General features: G+C 43.2%; 1 protein-coding gene across 6 annotated transcripts in view; it reads left to right on the top strand.

Moving 5' to 3' along the window:
* The window catches only part of ITSN1 (intersectin 1), a 1732490-nt gene that overhangs the window by 1674259 nt on the left and 36651 nt on the right, over positions 1–21580 (top strand). For all 6 annotated transcript variants that reach the window (XM_085621357.1, XM_085621360.1, XM_085621358.1 and 3 more), the window contains 2 exons: positions 15369–15581; positions 18410–18531. In XM_085621357.1, the coding sequence (XP_085477483.1) occupies positions 15369–15581; positions 18410–18531 (335 nt within the window). The remainder of the gene's footprint in view (positions 1–15368; positions 15582–18409; positions 18532–21580) is intronic.

Here is a 21580-nt window from a genome sequence, read left to right as displayed (position 1 = left end):
AACTGCCTCTCTTTATTAGTTCTAATTAATATTGGTATATTGCTCTTTATAGTCTCAGGTTTTTACTTCTATGGCTCTATACCTATGATATTCTTCCTCTTGAATTACATTAGTATAACAGGTTTTATATATTTACGGACAGTCAACTAGATGTTTATCTCTAGATTTTATATATTTAAATATATATTGTTTTTTTCTATTTTCCTGCCAAAGGGTTTCCTTGATTGTTATAACGGTTCAGTTATTTCATGCCTTTCTTTATTATGTCTCATTTATTCTCTTCATTTTTCTTTCCTTATAGTCTTCTTTTGAATATATTTCTTTCTCTTTATTCTCCTTTCATGCTGTCCGCTTCGATTTAATTTTACCTACTATTAGAGATAGTTATGAGTTTATTCTTTATTATTTCTTCATTTGTAGAATTTGCTAACTTTTTCTCTCCTGCTTTCTCTATTCTTTTATGACATACTTTTTATGTTACCTTTCTATCATTGGCATATACATGTCGCCTTTATAGTCTTATATGATGAATTATTTTTAGAATACTATAATTAATGTTAGCTCATATTTCAGACATTTCTTTTTCTTAAATAAGTATAATCAGTTATGTATTGTATTGGGGCCTTTTATGCTGTTTGCATTAATTCCTCGTGATGGTCTCCTTGCTCATCTTCCCATGTTCCCCCTAGTATGAATTTGGTCTCTTTCAGACCCTTCTTGTTGGTTCTTCTCTTTCTTCTTTTTTTCTACTTTCCTTTTTTCGTTTTCCTCTTCTTTCTCTTTTTCTCTTTGGATTTCCTTTTTGGATTCTCCCTGTTTCGTGTTGTGGGCTAGTGTGTGGGGGTGCATTTCTATGGTTGTTGTATATCCTCTATCATTTTTGGTGCTTCTTCTTTCCCTATTATTGGTTCTATGACTGGATTGAATATACTTTCCCTTAATGTGAAAGGATTGAATCACCCAGTTAAAAGGTCAAAGATATTGGACTACTGCAAATCTCTTTCTTCGGATCTAGTCCTTTTTCAAGAGATGAAGGTCTCTGCCAGAGAGGCGCTTTTTTTGAAGAAAGGGTTGCTGATGTCGCTTGTTCAGATGCTTGTGGAAAGAGAAATGGGGTAATTACTTTAGTTTCTAAACATTCTGATTTGTCTATTGTTTCCTCTGAACAGGATACGGAGGGCCGTTGGTTATTATCTAAGTTGTCTGATGGTAATGCTGTTCTCTTTGTCATGAATATTTATGCCCCTAATAACGATGATCCGTTTTTTTGGAAAGCAATCACCAAAAAGCTAAATGACACTCCACATTCTGGTAATCTGATTGTAGGGGGGGGCTTTAATCTACCAATGGACCCCATTTTAGATAGGAATTCTGCTTTTCATTTTCGTCCCCCTAAATCACATAAACAAATGATTAATATGTGCTCTATTATCCATCTGCAGGATATCTGGCGTCTTCATAATCCCACTGGCAGTGATTTCTCCTTTTTTTCTTCCCCCCCCATTCGTCTTTTTCGCGCATTGATTATCTTTTGGTTCATTCATCTCTTGTTCAATCTTCTTCTTCTCCGCTTATTCACCCTATTTTGATTTCAGACCATGCCGCGGTGACTTTCACACTTTTGTCTTTTGCCCCTAGAGCGAGATCTCGATCTTGGAGACTCAATACAGAAATCCTACATGATGTCTCCCAGGTTCGAGAGTTTTCCAATGATATAGAGACGTTTTTCCTTGAGAATGTTGGTTCAGTCGATTCCCCTGTTTCTCTGGGACTCTTTTAAATGCACTTTCCGTGGTCAGATCATCAAATGTATGTCCAGAAGAAACGCGGCCATTAGAAAGGAACTCACTGAATTAGCAGCTGAGATAAAAAGTCAGGAATCTTTTTTTCGACAATCTAAAGATAAATCTTGCCTTCAATCTATTAAGAATTTAAAATATACATACAACACTATAGTTACTAAGAGAGCTCATATAGGTCTTCAGGCTCAGAAATCTAAGAAGTTGTTGTTAAAAAATCGTGCTGGCAAGATGCTTGCAGCTACATTAAAGTTCCAGGAATCTGATTATAAATCTTCCCAAATTTCTTCTATTAATGACCATCTTGGCAAGACAAAATTTCAGAATGAAGAAATTCCTGAGGTCTTTCGAGATTTTTATAATAACTTATATACTCCCTCTAATCAATCTTCTTTTGAACAATGCCAAGAGTTCTTAAAGACAGTTCCTGTGAAAACCGTATCGGAGGAAGATAATAACTCTTTGAATGGCCCGATTACCTCTGACGAAATTATTTCTGCAATTAAAGCTACTCGCTCCGGTAAAGCTCCAGGTCCTGATGGATATCCTATTTTGTTTTATAAAACCTTTTTATCTGTGATTGTGCCGCACCTTCAATACGTCTTTGATGCTTTTATTAAAGATGGTTCTGTGTCTGGTTCTGCTGCTGATGCTACTATTGTAGTAATCCCCAAAGAAGGAAAAGATCATTCGGACCCCAAAAATGTTCGCCCTATTTCCCTTCTTAACATGGAAGCTAAGATTTTTGCTAAAATCTTAGCTAAACGCTTAGAATCCTTTATTCCGCAATTGGTTCATCCTTCCCAAACAGGGTTTGTAAAGGGTCGTCTCGCACGTGATAATATCTGTACTTTTTGTCACATTCTCGGTTCAGCCAAGAGATCCAACCTTCCGGCGGCGGCCTTGGCCCTTGATGCTGAAAAGGCCTTTGATAAGGTCTCGTGGCCTTTTTTACGAGCGGTTTTATGTGCACACAATCTCGGTGATTCCTTTATTCGTATGGTGATGTCTCTTTATTCCCGTCCTAGAGCTAACATAAGAGTAAATGGAGCTACGTCGTCCTTTTTTAATCTTCGCCAGGGTACTAGGCAAGGATGCCCCTTGTCTCCTCTTTTATTTTTGTTATCCATTGATCCTCTTCTCAGAATGATTGAGTTACATCCAGACATTAAGGGGTTCTCTTTTGGGTCTCATCAGATAAAAACAGCTGCGTATGCGGATGATGTTCTTATTTTCTCTGATGATATTGCACTGGCCATCCCTGCTATCCCTGATACGATCTCTCTTTTCTCGAAGGTTTCAGGATATACCCTGAACAAAGATAAGACAGAGATGTTCCCCTTAAATGCTTATTGTTTCTCTTCTCATATGGGTTCGGCGGGTTTTAAGTGGCAATCTAAGCAATTAAAATATCTGGGTATTTATTTTTGTTCCACCCTTTATGCTACGGCTACTTATAATGAATCTCAAACTATTCTTAAGGTGCGACGTCTTTTAGAAACTTGGTCTCCGAAACATATTTCATGGTGGGGTCGACTGCAGACTCTTAAAATGATGATAACCCCTATTATTAATTTTGTTTCCTCTATGCTTCCGGTAAAGCTTTCTGATTCCTTTTTTCACGAGCTTGACATACTTACTTCCAAATTTTTATGGAATGATAAAAGAGCTAGAATTGCTTAAAAATTCTTACGGAAATCTTTTGATATGGGAGGTTGCAATCTTCCTGATTGGGGGAAATATCAAACTGCTTTCCTGGTGTCTCAGGGTGCTCTTTGGTTTTCTTCTCCTTCTACTCATGTTCCATCTTGGTTGCTAATAGAACAAGAATTGGCCTCCCCTCTGCCGACGGCTTCTTTTTTAACAACGAATACCCTTTCTATTTCATTCTCTCGATCTATTATCTTAGACACTATTGCTGCGGTTCGCAAGGTTGATAAGAAAGTGGCAACTCCACTGCATAACACTAGATGGTCGTTTATATGGCGTAATTCTAGAATCAAAATTAATATTGAGCCAGAGTTGATGTCTTATTGGGCTGGGAAAGGTATCTCACTTGTTAAACATCTCTATGATTCCAATAATGATCCTTTCCCTTTCTGTTCCTTAGCTCAACAATTTGCTTTATCTAACTTAGACTTTTATACCTTTCTTAAGATTAAGGTAGCACTTGCTAAAATGCACCTTCACCCCTCGTCTCCTACGATTACGCTTTTTCAATTATGGATCAGGACTGGTCATGTGGCGTCTAGGATTTATACATTTTTATCGTCCTCTACACTTCTTTCCCATACGGTCGCACAGCAAAAATGGCTACATCATTTTGATCATAGTGTTACCGATCATATTTCTTCAGAAACATGGCAAGACATTGGTAAACTTTCTCTTCATAACAAAATTGCTCCCTCATTAATGCAGTCTAAGTTTTTCTCTATTAATCTTCTTCATTGGACTCCCATTCGTTTGTATTCGTTGAAGCTCAAAGAGGATAATCTATGTTGGAGTTGTAGGCTTTTACCTGGTGATTTTCAGCATATGTTCTTTGATTGTTCCCTTCTCCAACCCTTTTGGAATTTAATACACAAACACCTCAGGATTATCTTTAACATTGAGTTTCAACTCTCTTTTCCATTAATTATATTAGGTCCGCTGGCGGCCCAGGTCCCTTTGCCTTTAGACTCCATGGAATTACAATTGTTGGATCTGTTATTCACTGTTGCAGTCAAAGTTATTCTCATGGAGTGGAAATCCTTCTCTTCTGTCTCCTACCATACTTGGTGGGCTTGGGTTTCCTTCTTACGAAGTGTTCATACATCAGTTGATCATGCTCATCTCTCCCCTTCTATATCTGCTGGTGTTTGGAAAGCCTTAGATACGTATATGGACTTGGCCTCGGAGGGGTTGGTGGATCAATATCCTTTTGATTTGTCTGATTAATGTTATCTGTTTGCTGTTGTCTTGTGTGTTGGATGAATTCTTTGGAAATCCTTTCCTCTTCTTTCACTCCTCCCTGTCTTTCTTTCTCTTTCTTCATCTCTTTCCTACTTTCTCTGTCTTTTCTTCCTCCCTTTCTTTCTTCCTCTTATCCCTATTTTGATATCTGATGGTGATACTATTGATAATTACTTCTGCAGGTTATCAATGTTTTCTTCCTTAATTATTTTATTTATATGATATCTGCGGAATAATGTTTGCTAATGGTGTTTCTCTTTTTATTTAATTTCATTCTATTATATTGTTTATCCTTGTCTGCTATCAATTGTATCACTTTTGCTTGTATCTTATGTCCTTATTTACTCCTTTAAAATAATAAAATTCTTTTGAAATCAAAAAAGAGTGATGGAACACGTGGGGACCCCCCCCCTCCCCATCTCACACATTTCCAGCCCTGAAGTACTGATGCCAAAGCAGTCTTCAGAAGTTATGATAAACTTACCCATTGGGATAGTGATGGCTCTGGTGAATAATAATTGATAAATTCTGCAGTTCCAGATTAAACATGACTTTTGCGTGGACGGTTGTAAAGCATGCAACGGCATCATGCATCGTGACCGAGCCACCAAGAAGGCAGCACGATCCTCAGACCCCCTCTTCAATTGGCCAATGCTTGATTGACATACATTATAGGGAAGCTGGGGACTCCAGAGAGTGCCTGTGCTCTCTTGAAGCAGTGCCAGCGCCGCAGTCTGCATCCAGGTAATATAGCATTTCCCAAAGCCGATCACTGTCTCCACGGTGACGTTGGTACCTTCAGGGATATTGACTCGACGGGCTAAAAGAAAAACGCCTCCGACAAGCTATTCCCCGCATTTTACAGACAGCGAAATGTGTCAGCTACAAATTCATTGTTCTTAAATCTGCCAGTTGTTTCACTGACCCCGCCCCATCAATGGTCGTGAGGGCACAGACAGGGCTTCTTTAGAGACAGTGGTTGTAAGCGGGGCCGACTGGCACTTCTGTTTGGGGTCCTGCACTTATTTGTCCTCATCAGACTTTTTACTCAGAGCAAGAGAGAGAGAAGGGGAAAGAAAGTGGAAGAGAAAATTGGAAAAACAGCTACAAAAGGTAGTAAATATGGATGAAAGTCAACCTGCAAGAGTGAGATAAAGAGGCAGAGGGTGTCTGGTGGTGGATGAAAAAAGGCATGAGGAGGAATCAAAACAACGCGGCTTTGTTTTTGGGCAACTCCAATGTTCCTAGCACTGGCCATGGGCTTCAGAGCAAAACTTTGGGCCCTGTCAGTTAATATTTTACAAAGTAAGCACTGGCATAGATGAGCACTTTGCTCTGTATTGAACAAATGTGGTTTGAAATATTTGTTAGCTTGGATGATGCCCCGGAATTCCTCAAGATTAGCCCAGCCAAGTCACTCTTAAAGAAAGTATTTGGAGACCTTGATGACATGGGTAACTGTTGTATCACTGTAGGTCTTCCCTTCGTCGCAGCAGTCGTGGGAAATGGCGGGGCATCTCAACTGAGGATTTCATTATTGGCAGCAACTTCCTTAGCTTCCCATCCGGCCTCAGTCTATGCTGCAGCACATTCTTGCTCTTGGAAGTGTGTGATCTCCTTCAAGTCTTTGATTTTGCCAATGCTTGCCTGCTATCTTTGATACCGTCAGTCACTTTGTACTGTTTTGACCCACTCCCCGGGGTAAGATCCTCCGCTGATTATTATCTCATCAGAAAGTGAATATTAAAGATTCCCTGGCAGGACAAGTTCCCCCCTTCAAGGTATAATCCAGGACTCCATCCCTTCACCCACACGCTTTAAACCTCTTGCTGGCAGGCCTACTTGGTGCATTAGACCCTTCCTCTCACCAGTATGGTGATTATACTCAGCTATCTCTGAATCTTTTAAGTGACTGACCCTTCATACCTCACTCAGACTATGGAAAGAACTGACCCCCAAATGACACTGCACCATCTAAAGCTCAGATTACGGGAAGTAATTCTCTCCTCGTCAAATACCTTAAGTACTTCTTGTTCCAGTTAAGACCGCCCAGCACTTTGCAGCCTATTTAGTCTCTCACAACTCCCATTTGAACCACAATACCCCAGTTCTCATCTCTATACACTGGCTACTTACTGAAGCCAGGGGCATTTATAAACGATCCTGCGTGGTTCATACAATGTTGCATACAGACTTTCTATGCTACCTTGCACAAACATTGAACGTCCGGTGTGGCCTTTGATCAACTCAGATCTCTAAAACACTTCCTTTGGAGGTATCCGGTTTTAACAACTATTGGCAAAGCCATCAAGTCCCACCTTTGAAACCTATGCCATGGGTTTTGACAATATATGTGTTTTATATACATTTTATGCAAGTAAAGACTTTGAATTTGTTAAAAAAATTTAAACTCTTTGCTTTAGTGCAATTTTGTATTGAAATTGTAGTTGACTTTACTGAGTAGTTGCAAAGCCAAGAGGGTCTTTTCTCTAAAAGGCTCAGTTGGTTTTTCCAATGCTCTTCTGGTGCATGTAAGCCGAGTCGCATTTAGGTATCCAGGTGAGTCCTGGTTGTGGGAGTGTTCATCATGGGGCATGTTTGAGAACCCTCGAGCTGAAGGCAGTGTGAGTCAGTGGGTCATAAACAGTGTTTACATTACATGCTCATCCAATCCTTGGCATCTCCAAAATGCACACACAGTGATGGTCAAACATATACCATTTGTAATTGCCAATTCTAATTATTTACAACAAAGCCATTGTTGTTACTGATTTATATCAAACTGCTAACAAGCACTCACAAAGCCAATAGGCCTGGCTTGTTTTAGGCATATGTTTGTTGTTCTGTGATATGTCTGGTTGCAATAGCTGAAAACTCACAAAGAGCTCCTGAATGCTTGTCTGGCAGCATGCTGTGTAGAGCACAGGAATAAAGTTCTCATGTTCTAAGACACACTCATAAATACTTGGGCTGTGCCCCCTTTTAAAGACCCGCTCCTCCACATAGTGGGACAGTGTTGTAAGCCACACTTAAAGCCCTGTGATCCAAATAAGCTTTTGTCTAAAGACAGCTAAAACGTGTGTCTTGTAGGGTAGACATAAAATGGTGGTGATGTAAAACTGTGGAGTCCTTGGAGTCCAGAAAGAAAGAGTGATCTCTTCAATCGTCTGCGGCACTCACTCTGCAGCGTCTCTGGGAGGGCAGGGGCACAGCTGGTGTTACGTGTCACAGGGGGGAGTTGTGCACGTCAGTAAAAGAAGGAAGAGGGCCTGTGACACCCAAGGCCGTGATTGTAGGTCTCAGGGCTCTTTGCGCCTCTGTGCCCCTTCAGAAGTGGAGCTTCAGTATTTGTTCCCCTGCGAAGCTGATCCAAAGGTGATGCAGGTCATTTGCTCCCTGACAAACTAGATCCAAATATCCTCTGGTTTTCTGGGAATCAAGTGCAAAGGCAGCACCTCAGGGGAGAGAGACCGCAACATGGAGCACGGGAGGGGTCAGAAGCAATACGGAGGGCAGGGGCGTCGCAATCACTGAGGACAGGGTTGAAGGAAGCAACACAAGGGGAAGGGCAAAAGCAACATAGGGCGTGGGTGGGGGAAGCAACACGGAAGGAGTGGGGGAAGCAACACGGAAGGAGTGGGGAGGGAGGCAAATCAACGGGGATTGTTAGAAAAACTGGAGCGCGAGGGTGGAAGCGGGACGGAGAGGGCGGAATCCAGGAGGATGAGGGTGGGGGAAGCAACATGGAGTGGAGCGCAGAAGCAACACGGGGAGCAGGCGGAGGATATGGGGAGGAGCTCAAACACACTGGGAGGGAAAACAATGTGGATCAGGGGAAGTAAACAGAAGCGATAGCAACGAGAGTGGGGTGAAGAAGCATACTGTCAAGAGAGAGAAAGCGCAACATGGAGCATGGAAGGGGAAGAGAAGCAACTTAAGTTGACAACTGGAAAACACCTGTACTTTCTTAAATGCTTTAAAAAAATTAGCTCCTGAAAAATGATAAGTGGAATCAAACAAGTAATGTACCCATGCTCCAGGGGAGGGACGAACACAAGAAGAGGAAAGAAAGCCAACACAAGCTAATGGATAAGAAGCAAGAAAATGAGCGACAATGAAGCTTACCAATGGGCAGACTCTAAGCCAACTGTAAGCTAACAATATACCTCGCAACAGATGCTGTCTTGTAGGCAAAATCTAAAAACCACTGCAGCCATGTGCAATCTGCCTCAAGCTGCACCCTGAGAATTTGGAACTCTCTTGCTACTGCGCTCCAGGAATCCATTTCCTATCCAGCTGTCAAAAAGACCTTGCATCCCTTTTGTGTGGGAGATTTTGCTTCTCTCTAGCCCCGTATGTCTTCCCATCTTGCTTGATGATAATACGGTTTTGCTCTCCTCGCTTGGAAGAAGGGCTGTTCCACTTTCTGACCAATGTGACAAACTTGTATGTCTTAACTTAAGATTTAGCCTTCAACTGTACCACATATGCGTAACATTAATGACGTCAATACAACATCAGGCAGTGTGCATTGTAATTTGCCCCAGCAGAGAACTAGTGGGACCGATCAAAATATTGTGGCTATGGCTCACCCTAGAGACCCACATCTGAGCCCTAATACAGATGTGTTGAGCCTGCCACCAGCCTCCAGCCCCTATGTGTTAGTACTGGCAGGTGTTCCCAACATTGCCAAGGGACAGATGGAATCTTGGTCAGATCTCCGCAATAAATCTGTAGACTGGCTATGCAAACATAAAAATTTCCACCCCTCCTCAATGGATGAAATCATCATGGCAAGGAGAGTAGGATGGGTTGGTCCCTCGGTGAAAAATATCAGTGGAGATTGTATTGTTCTTAATTTCCGCAAACCATATATGGTTCGCCACCTACTTAGAATACATGAGCAATCCTTTTTACCCCATACCGATATCTGCGCACTTCCTTTAGGCTATTTTTATATACCATCAGCCTTTCCGCTAAGAGACACCCATGTAATACCCCTGGCAGCTAATAGGTTCCATGCACTTTCCAACTTGGATTCCCAGGATTGACAACAATTGCTGCCAACCAATCTGCAGGCCCATGAGGGGGTTCATCTAGACATCATACCCCCATCTTTTAATGCTGATCTGGTATTACCTATGGCAAACATGGGAGCTAATTTAAGCATTCTTAGTTGGAACGTGGCGGGGCTTCAATCCAGGCTCGGGGAACAAAACTGGTTAAGTCTAGTAAGGGACCTAGACATAGTCATGTTTCAGGAGACATGGGCCACCGAAGACATCCACATTGAAGGGTTTCACTGTTTCAGTATCGTAGCCCCCACCCCTAAACTAGGAAGACCATCTGGGGGCCTATTTATTGGGATCAATGTGGCTGCAGGTGGCAGTTTCAAGGTCCTCTCAGCCAACAGTAGAAATTTTCAAGTTATCCTTTTTAAAAGGAAAATTAGCATATACTTGGTAAATTTCTATAATAACGATTTTTATTCAATCCCTAATAGGAACTTCATTGGACTTTTTGATTGTATTACTAACTTAGATACTCAACAAAATATGGGGAGATCTACCGGGATTCTCTTGGGAGGTGATTTTAACGCTGCAATTAATGGTGCAGTGTATGTTAAAGGCACAAGTAATCATGGGCCCTCGTACCGCAGGGGAGCGGAGTTGGCTTTGCTGCTAAAATCAAATAATCTGACCAAAGTAATGGACTTGGTGAGCAGCGTGAACACAACTAACAGAAATTTGCCAACATTTAGGGGAAGGGGCTGTTCGTCAACCATTGATTTTATATTTATCTCCCCCTGCCTTGAAGACCAACTAATGGCCGCCGAAGTAATTGAAACGGATTATGGGGATCATAACCCCATCAGAATAATGTTGAGTTTTGCATCTCGGCCCGTGTTTTCTGTCGAATGCGGAGCAAAAATTCTTATACCCTCGTCTGATAATATGAGAATAGTCTGGAAGGGTGTTGATAGCGGGGAACTTTTCAAAATATTAGTCAGAAGTAATATGCATCTTATTACCTCCTGTCTATCACCGCATGCTGCACACTCTGAGATAGTCCAAGATTTCTCAAAATTGTGCCTAGCCACAAAAACACTCTTGTTGAAACTCACCCCATTGGCAATAATTAATCCCAAATGGTTTGACAATGAGTGTGCACGGGCCAATAGAAGTCTCCGTAGGGCACTGTCCTCTAACCCAAGGTGTGCCGTAGACGTGCAACTGGCCAGGAGGGTATATAATATTGCAACCCGTGAAAGGAAGGGAACCCTTCTGAATGAACGATGGGAAACCTTATCCCAGGCCGCAAGTTTAAAAAAGGGCAATATTTTTTGGTCCACAGTTAGGGGGCTCTGATCAATGGACCAGTTACTAACTCCTATCAGTTGCAATATATCAAGTGAGACTTGGGTAAATCATTTCTCACAAATCCACGCAGCCCCAGAAACAGTGCCTGATCAGCAGGACTATGGCCCCTTTACTGCCATTAAGTTGTCTATCTCTGACATAGAAGAGGCTATTCAACAGAGGATCGGGAATAAAGCACCTTGCCCTGACGGGCTACCAATTGATTTAATAAAATGGATACCAGACTTTTGGGCCCCATTACTCCTAAATGTTTTTAACAGTATAACACATGCTAACATACCGGACACATGGGTCAAGAGTATCATTGTCCCAATTTTTAAAAAGGGAGATCGGTCTCAACCCTGTAATTACAGGCCGATCTCATTAATTGATAATACCCTAAAAATACTAGGAAGAGTGCTGTACAACAAAATTTCACTATGGGCAGAGGAAAACAATATTTTAGAGCATTGTCAGCTGGGTTTCCGTAGCAAGGTGGGTACCATCGAGCAATGTCTCAATCTCAACCTGGTCATCGGGAAATACACCATTGCACGGAAATCCCCGGTCTATATGGCCTTTATGGACCTGTCCTCAGCGTTCGACCTTGTCAACAGGTCCAAACTCTGGGCAATTTTATTGGCCTATGGTTTAGATGAACCCCTGGTATACTTTTTAGCCCACCTTCACAAAGATCTCCAGGCGCAGGTGCGTGTTGGTACGAATGGCGCGGTTTCAGGGTTGATTAAGGTTGAAAGAGGGGTCAGGCAGGGTTGTGTCCTGGCCCCTCTTCTTTTTATTATCTATATTAATGGGCTGAACAACTTGCTCAAAACCTCGACCCATGATGTCCCCTTGATCAATGGCAAAAGCCTCCCCGTGCTATTATACGCAGATGATGCGGATCTTTTAGCCCGCACTCCGAACTCTCTACGGAGACTAGTACGCTCCTTTGTTGAGTATATGGATAGTCTGGATTTACGTGTTAATTTTAATAAATCATTTTTAATGTCTTGTGGCCCTGGGAATCGCCAGCTAAGCTCTATTGCAGTGGGCAATCAGAAATTGACAAGTACATGTACTTTTCAATATCTTGGTTTGGTCTTTGCTGCGAACGGCTCCTGGACTGAGCATTTTGCTCACTCCAGGAGCAAGTTCTCAAAGGCCACCAATTCAATCCTTAGCCTCCCCCGCCCAAAGACACATGGCGCTTTATCTGCCATAATAATTTTTTTTAAATTACAGTGTGTTCCTGTTGCGACCTATGGGGCTGAGATCTGGGGTACCGCAAATTGTCCAGGTATCCAACAGGAAGAAAACAGGTTTTGCAGGAAATTATTGGGCATCCCAGTCTCTACACCACAATACATCTGTCATAGAGAACTGAATCTTAATTTTATTTTGGATTTCATTCGTGCCCACCCTGCCCTTTTCTGGCTGTCGAAATGGAAGAATCAGGCTGCTTCCCTCTCAAGAGAGATCATTAATGACTGTCTCTTGTGTGATAAAGGAATGGAAATCCCCTGGTTAAGTGGAGTTTATCAAAGCCTATGTAGTGTCAATAAAGGAAACATCTTTCTAAAACCAACTATAGCTGACACTGTGCCAAAAAAGGTGCTCATAGATGCGTTGTATTCTTTATACAACGAAGAAAGGACTGGCATGGAATCTAAGAAATCCTCTGTTCTCAGATATATGTCCATCGCACAGGACTTTTATTCCTTACCCTTATATCTAACCCTACACATGAGCCATTGGGAAAGGAGCCTACTATTTCGCCTAAGAGCAGGAACTATCAAATATGCACTATGTTTCCCTCTTGGCTATCAGCATAATCTTGACCTTGTACCATGCCCTTGTGATGGGGTGAGCGGCCAATCAATCCTACACTTTTTATTTCTTTGTAAATACTATATTAATTATACAAAGTGGTTATTAAACCCATTTTTTTTTAAAAAGAAGGCCAATTAGCTTGGATAATGCCTATATTTGTTTAGTCTCTCTGGCAGATGAGGAACTGATTTTTCGCACTAGCAGAACCGGAAGTCGAGAGATTTAATGTTTTGGAGAAGAGGGGCTTTAACCCGCCCCTCTTCTCCCCTGTTCTCCATTGGCTTGCCTCTTCAATGCTGGCCAGCCATTGGAGAAGAGGTCCCGTCACTCCGATCAGGCACCGTCCTTTTCGGATCGGGGGGCGTGTTTTTTGCAAGAAGTCTCATTCTCTCCTCCAGCCAATGGCTGGAGGAGAGAAAAGACAAACACGCCCCCGAATCCGAAAAGGACGCTGCGTTTCTCCGAGGCATTTCTGCTCTGCCTCGGAGAAAGGCGGCGGCGTGCTTACACACTGCGGTAAACACAAATGTACAATGATACACTAAGCAAGCATACAATCATAGCAATCACCGGGAAAAAACACCCATAAGTGCAAATAAACAGTGCAAGTCCCATAAAAACAGTGTCATATTTCCAAAGATTCGATCCGTGGAATACGTTTCCGCCGTGCAAACTCGCTCCACGGCCCAGTTCAGCTTGAAGGGTCGGGATTGATTACTGCAAAGCTTAGACCGCCACCATAACGTCATCCCAAAAACTGTAGTAAAAATAGAATTGAAAAGAGGGGGATGTGTAAGGTTCAATTCCCTGCAGCCGCTGGTGGGTGCCAAGGTCAAGAAGAAAAGAAGTGGGGTTGGTCGGTTCAGGTGGTGGAAGGATGGCCAGTACCACCAGGCCCTCTCCCCACTGCCGCCTTACCTGAGGGAGAGTCCTCTGACGGGGTGGGAGCCGCGGCGGGGGGCTCGCCTCACGGGCGCTGTGCCTCCGCTTCATCCACATCCTGGGCTGCAGACGCACCGGGCTCTCCGCTTCCACCCGAGGAGCCCCGCCGGGCTCTCCACTTCCACCCGAGCCCCGGGGTTGGGGACAGCTTCCACCCTCTGCTCCCTCACCGGTCGGGAATGTTTTTTCTTACCACTAAAACGTCACATTTTAGAAGTTAGCCATTGTACAGGAAACGCCAGAGAGAGCCACGGGCAGGAGGGGGCGGCGAGGGCGGTTATTAATAGGGGTCTGAGCGCCACGGAAGTACCAACTGCTGCCCGGGAACTGCTGACCGCGCCGTCCTCTCGCCTTTCACGGGTGAGAGGGGCGCAGGGAGCCGAGGGGCCCCGGACAGACGCTGGCAAGGGACCGGCCCAGGCTGAGGCTCCACAGTTACAAGGAAGGCAGACAAGGGACTCGGAAACCAGACAAGCCTGTTGTACAGAGCGGCAAGTGGAGCGCTCCCCGCCACCATCCTTGCCCCCACGAAACTCACTGAGAGGGCACTTATCCCGACCCGCGGCTCAGACACAGGAAAGAAAGTGCAAGTCTACGAGTTTTAACAAGCACCAATGCAATGGTCTCGGCATTGGTAAAGTTAGAGCTATTGGCATTGCTCATGACATTATTTTTGTTTATGTTTTTGTTTTTAAAACATTTAAAGAAACGGCATTGTCATTAGCAATGCCAATAGCTCTAACTTTACCAATGCTGAGACCATTGCATTGTAAATGCTTGTTAAGATCTGCAATTAGAGCACGTAATACCATGCCCGACCTCTGAGCCCCTATCGGATGGATCACCTTGCACTATTGTTAGTTGGCATACTGTTTTATTTATAACAAATTATTTTATCACCAATGAAGTTCCTTTTAACTTGCTATGAATTGTTTTAGTTATATCTTTGCAAACATTTGTGTATTGTGTATTGTCAATCCTTTGTTTATGTTTTTTTTATTAATATATTGTACTTTTATGGGTATTAATTTACCCGAATAAAGTTATTGAACTGAACTGTACCCTGTATGTATGAAAATGTTGTTTATACCCCTTGGAACTGCTTATCCGTGCAGAGCCCTCTGACTTACCCTAGGGTCCTGTTGCAATTTGAGCAAAGATCTAATTAAATAAATGTAAGGGAAATAGACGATTGTAAAAGCCAGGTGATTAGCGTACACAAATGATGATTGCAATTTTCTAATGTTTGTACTGAATTATAGCGATTTACAATCGTGAGATTATAGCTTTATGGAGGCCAGACTGGCAGCTGTGAAGTTGTACTGACTGAACACAAGTTATAATGTTCCTTTTGATGCTCAACTGCGTTTTTAAAAGAGAAGTAGACTCTCAATGCAGAGTTCAATATTGTGCACCCCTTTGAAATGTAAATATTCTCGTGTAGATAACATGGCTTCCCGCACTGTCATTGTGTTTTTTCCAGCAACTTGTGTTTAATTCCGTCACGAACTGCTTGGGCCCGCGCAAATTTCTGCACAGCGGCAAGCTCTACAAGGCCAAGAGCAACAAGGAGCTGTACGGCTTCCTCTTCAACGACTTCCTCCTGCTGACGCAGATCATCAAGCCCCTCGGCTCCTCGGGCACGGACAAGGTCTTCAGCCCCAAGTCCAACCTGCAGTACAAGATGTACAAGACGGTGGGTATGGGGTCTACGAGAGGGCAGGGCCGAGCGCGCGATAATACCGCGTGTTCCCTCTTCGGGAGCACAACACGCCCCCCCCCCCCCCCCCCTGAGCCGAGGGTTGTTATCGCACACAGACACGTACCGCGATGTTTTAGTTGATCCCAGATGGATTCAAAAGGCAGGAATGCGGTGTTTTCGCAGTTACAAATTTAGTATGACATTATAGCCAAAGATGCCTTGGCGGGGTTAGAAACAGGCGCCATCTCCTTTGACATCTCGTCTTACTCCGAGTTCTTGTCATGGACACCACTGGAAATTTCCAGGCTCTGTGAATGCACTCGTTCGTCTATTGCACTGACGGGGCATTCACGTTATGAGGGATTATCATTGTGGCTGCTTTTACAATGAAATATAATGTAAAGTTAACTTTCAGACCCCAGGTGCTATATTTTCCGTTTGTTTCACCTAAGCACCTGGAGAGGCCTTGAGAGGCCTAAAAGCCGGAAGCTGTAGTCCAGTCAATTCAATGGTACTTCAGTAAACCTACGAGCTGGAACCAAAACTAATGCTAGGCTATGGATTACAGTTTTAAAGTCGGACCCATCACTGCTGCACAGAAGCTAATTCGTGGGCCACTACGCAGAGGTTAGATCCCGGGTTTCTGTGCAGAGGTTAGACCCTGGGCTGCTGGTCAGACGTTAGCCCTAGGGCTGCTGCAGGTTTTAGATGTTGGCTTGTTATGCAGATGTTTAGACCCTGTGTTGCTGTTTATACCTTAGAGACCCTAGGTTGCAGTACAGATGTGCCAAGGGCAGCTGTGCACATGTTAGACACCGAGCTGCTGTGCAGATGTTAGACCCTAGGCCGCTGATCAGGCGTTAGCCTTTGAGCTGCCGTACAGATGTTAGATGCTTTCTTGTTATGCAGATGTTTAGACCCTGCATTGCTGTGTAGATGTTAGACCCTGGGTTGATGTACAGATGTGCCAAGGGCTGCTGGGCAGATTTTAGACCTTGGTTTGCTGGTCAAATCTTAACCCTTGGGCTGCTGCACAGACAAACGTTATTTTCTGGGTTGATCTGCAGACATCAGGCCGTGTGTTACTGTCTCAACATTACACCCATGGCTTCTGTAGGAAGTTTACATACAGGGAAGTGAGGGTTCAGCTTGATATACAGAAGTTAGACCTAGAGTCACTTTACGGAAATAAAACCTAGTGCTGCTGTCTAGAAGTTACACATAGTGCTAATGCGTGGGAGTTAGAGTTTTCTGTTTTATATGATTGTTAAACCATAGACTGCTTTATGTAAAACGTAGGGATCCTGTGTGGAAATTAGATCATTAGGATGTTCTATGGAAATGAGTTCTCCACAGACGGTGTAGGAGTCAGGCCTACCAATGCTGTATGAACATTAGACCTCTGCAGGCTGTATCGAAGTTAGACATAGTGGTGCTATATAGAAATGACACCTCCTCAAGTGTAATGGAAGTCAGACCCAGTGGTTGTGTATGCAAATCTGACCTCCACAGGCTGTGTGGAAGTCGGACGTAGTGATGCTGAATGCAAATGAGACCTCTGTGGGTTGTATGGAAATTAGACCTGTGCAGAGTTTATTTAAATCAGGCCTAGTGATTCTGTGTGGAAATTTGACCAACAGCTACTGTATGAAAGTTAGATTTTGGATTCCTGTGCTGAAATTCAAGGGCTGATGTATGAAAGTTAGACCTTTAGGTGCTGTTTGGAGATTGGTTTTCCACAGGCTGTATTGAAGGGAAACCTAGTGATGTATTGAAAGGAGACATCCACAGATTGTACTGAAGTCAGGCCTAGTGATACCGGGTGGAAACTAGGCCTGTGGCTAGAGTGTGAAAGTTAGACCTCGGGATGCTCTGTAAAAAGTAGAGGAAATGGCAGCTGTATTCAAGACAGATCTTAGACTGGCATGTGGCAATTAAACTCGGGGATGCTGGATGGAAATAAGACCTAAGACTGTATGTATGTTACTCCTAGGGTTGCTTTGGGGGAGTTGGAGCTATGGCCACTACAGAGATGTTTGACCTAGGCCTTGCTGCATTAACATTAAATTTTGTTGTGCTGTATAGACGCTAGGGCGACTGTATGAAAGTTGGACAGAGTGTTGAATGGGAGCTAGAAATTGAGCTATCTATCTATGTTTGAGGTACGGCTATTGTATGGAGCATAGGGATGCTGTATGGGAGTTGGCACTGCTGTTGGGAAGTTAGATCTGTGACTGCTGCTTGAAAGTTAGATCTACTGCTCAGAAGTTAGACCAGTGCTGCTGTCCAGAAGTTAGAGCTAGATTTGGTGATGGCTGAAAAAAAGCAATCGCAATAGGATTCAACAGGAGGTCTCTTAGCGTGGGTTCCTGAGTGAAAGTTAGGGTTGCCCATTCAGCAAAAGTTCAGTGCCTTCAGCACAGCTGCAGCAGCTGTGCTGAGGGCATAGAGACCTCCACCTCCCTGACGAGATCTCTAAGTATGTTGGTGAGTCTTTTTCCAACTCAACAGAGGACATCCCTCTGCTGGACTCTCCACCACAGTCTAAGTAACACCACAAGTGCCAAAGTTTAGAAAGCAGATGGTGTATACTATTTGCTTAGCTATAAATGCTATTTTTCATTTTATTTCTGGTATAACCTTTAGTTGTTGTTAGCGATCAGCTAGTACGCAAGGTACAGTCTTAAGACCTTAGATAACCTTGCGGTGCGGGGTGCAGACAGTTCAGTATCACCATGTCCACTTGCTGTGTTATTCTTTAGAGTAATTGAGCAAGACCAGTCTATAGTAGCTTTCTTACTGATTTTCATATTATTTTGCAGCCCATTTTCCTAAACGAGGTACTTGTAAAGCTGCCCACTGACCCTTCCGGAGATGAACCCATCTTCCACATCTCTCACATTGATCGCGTCTACACCCTCCGTGCAGAAAGTATCAATGAAAGGTAAGGAGAGGTAACAGGTCTTTAAAGGGGTGATTCCATTAACTATCTCTAGTGCAGTCTGTCTGGTTTTACCTTACAAAACTACACTTGGGTGATATGAAAGAATCTTGTACAACACAGGCATAACTTTTTCTACTGGCACAATTATATAATACTAACAAATGTCTTGCAAAACAAATTCGTGTTGTTAAACCAGTAAAAAACTAATTTATTTTACAAACAGTTCTGTGCCTAAAAATATCCTTCCTTGATTTCATTAGTTCTGCAAGTTTCTGTTAAATTTCACCTGTAAGTCTATCATCATGAGCATTCCCGATATTTTAGATAGTGGAGCAAGCAGCAATTATAAAATATAATGGCAGGTTGTAAAGAGCAATCTTCCAAGCAAAATGCTGAAGCATGTTTTAACAAAATGGAAAATTGTGATACTGATATTTTTCAGATTTTCCTTTCGCCAACACTCTGCAACAACATTGCCAATTTTACCAAATAATAGCTGGAAAAACTCAGGCCATCCCCTTTTCAGACTCCTCCCCCACACCCTCCATGATCAACTAATAAACTCATGTACATAATCTATACTAACCCGTGTAACAGGGAAACTGATATTACTGTTTTGTACATCGACTTCTATGCAGTTTTTACTTAATTGAAATGATGCCTCACCAGGGACGAACTGGGTCAAAAAATAGGCCCGGGCACCAAAATAAAAGTGGTCCACTTTAATGAACCAGGTAGTTAAAAAAAAAAGTGCCCCACATTTGCAAATCTGGCCAGTTTTGATTTGTAGGAGTATTTTGCAAAGTAATGCAGACTGAAATTTCACAAATACATTAAGTGCGTACTTTAAAATATTACCAGATGATATATTTGTTCAAAAATCACATTTTGTTTTTTGTTTAAACTTATGTATATCAGTGACATTAACTTTATGCCAGAGCATTCCATTGGGTCTCTCAGTGGGTCTACTATTGTCTCTTCTTTATCTCAGCCAATTTGTGGTTTCAAGTCCTGTCTTGGTCTCCTTCCTGTAGGAGAAGGCCAGTCTTTTGTTGCTATTTCTCTAAAATGTGATGCTTAGTAGTAATCTACCCATTTTATCAAACAGACTTCCAAGGTGGGTGCTCATCTGGGGGTAATTCTCAGATTTCTAGTTCACTCTTGCCACATGTCCAAATCTGGCAGTTTGTCATCTTTCCTCACTAATCTCATCCAGACCTCTTCAGCTACAATCCATTCTCCACCTCTCCTAACCACCTAGCTACTTCTGGTGCTCTAGAGCTGAGCCAGTGTAATGCTAGTAGGGTTAGTTCTTGAGCTGCCTCCGTTCATTTTCATTGGGAACACTCAGGAGATGGAGTTTAACTTTTCTGAAGTTGTCTGAGGGAAAGTTTCTCAAGCACTTAGTAAGGCTTCCTTTTGTGGGTTCAAATCTGTTTTATTATTATTTATTGCTCAGTATACACATTGAAGGCTTTCCCTCGGGTGCTTATAATGATGATTGGGAGAATTTGCACCTTCTGCTCTTAGTTCATTCTATCTCAAGGTTTCTCTTGACGTTATCTCTCCCACATCCAAAGGTGCCTTTCTCATTTGATAGATAGTCGAAGACTATTTGTCCTGGTTATTATAGAACCAAGTTCCCCAGAAGAGTCCGCACTGCACACACTTTTTTTTTTAAAGATATCTTTTTACTTTAACACAAATGTTGACATTCGGCAGAGCAGAGCACAATTACATGGTAAGGATACAAATGGCAAGTACTTTTAGACATCATAGGTTGCTGGGACACAAAACGAGCGCCCGAGAGGGCTTCAAGGAGACAAAGGTTCCCCTCTGAGGGGACCACTGGAGCCGCACAAATATCTCCCCGGTAGGCATTCCACTTACACCATACAGCGGACCACTTCTTAGGACATCCCTGTGCCACGTAGACAGTTTTCTTCCTGAACATATACCAATCTTTTTCCAGGTGTCTAGAGTTGGTGAGATTCCCGCCCCCCACATTTGTGCTATATCACGTTTGACTACCATCGCCCCCAGAGTAGCCCATAGCCTCTCCATACCAGTCAATTCAGTGGGTTCCCAGACATTAAGGAGACATCTTTTAACCTCCGGGCGAATGTCTTTGTGTAGTACTTCCCTCATGACCTCGTGTAGCCCCCGCCAGTACTCCTGGATTTGTTCACACTCCCAAATTATGTGCAGGAAGGTGCCCACCTGACCACAGCGTCTCCTACAATTCCCCCCCTTCCCTCTCCCCGTATGAACCAGCCTGGGCCCAGTGACGTACGTTCTATGCAATATTTTAAGTTGGAACAGTCGTAGCCGAGCTGAAATCGCCACCTCTCTTGGCGAGGCCACCGCCTCTCGCCATTCCTCATCGTCAATCTCAATGCCATCTCTTTCCGACACTCACATAGACGTTCAAGGGGGTCCGGGGTATTGTTAATCAATTTTTTATACGTTAAAGAAATTGCTTTATGTGGGAGGTATCCATTGAGCAATCTGTCTTCAAGCGGTAAAGACTCAGAAGGGGCAGTGGCCTTCTGTAGGGCAGTAACAAGAGCATGACGGATCTGCAGGTAACGGAAAAACTCCGACCCGGAGAGCTCGAATTGTTGGAGAGTGTCAAACGCAATCTTATTACCCTTCACCCAGAGGTCGCCTATCCGGGAGATACTTATGAGATCCCATTTATCAAATCCCTTTGAGGTACGCAGGTAGCCCAGCTGTTCCGAGTACCACAGGGGAGTTGCCAATGTGAGCTTCCGGTCCCAACCTAAACTTTTGTTAGCCGCATGCCAAATCTGGACAGAGTGTTTGATTGTACCAGGTAAGGTGAAGTTCCTAGGGTTCGAATACAGGGCACTATTATAGTCCCCGCCAGGCAGCAGCCATCTATCCATGGTAAAACCTGGATCATCCGGTCTTCGGTAGGTGCCCTGATTGATAGCGGCAAGGTGGGAAGCCCAATAATATTTCCTAATGTTGGGAAGACTTATGCCACCATCATACCAGTTTAAGACCAATTTATTGAGTGCAATCT

Source organism: Triturus cristatus, chromosome 8, assembly GCF_964204655.1.
Source record: "Triturus cristatus chromosome 8, aTriCri1.1, whole genome shotgun sequence".
NCBI lineage: Eukaryota > Metazoa > Chordata > Amphibia > Caudata > Salamandridae > Triturus > Triturus cristatus.
Note: the sequence above shows the minus strand (reverse complement) of the source record. Positions and strands in the feature narration are given on the sequence as shown.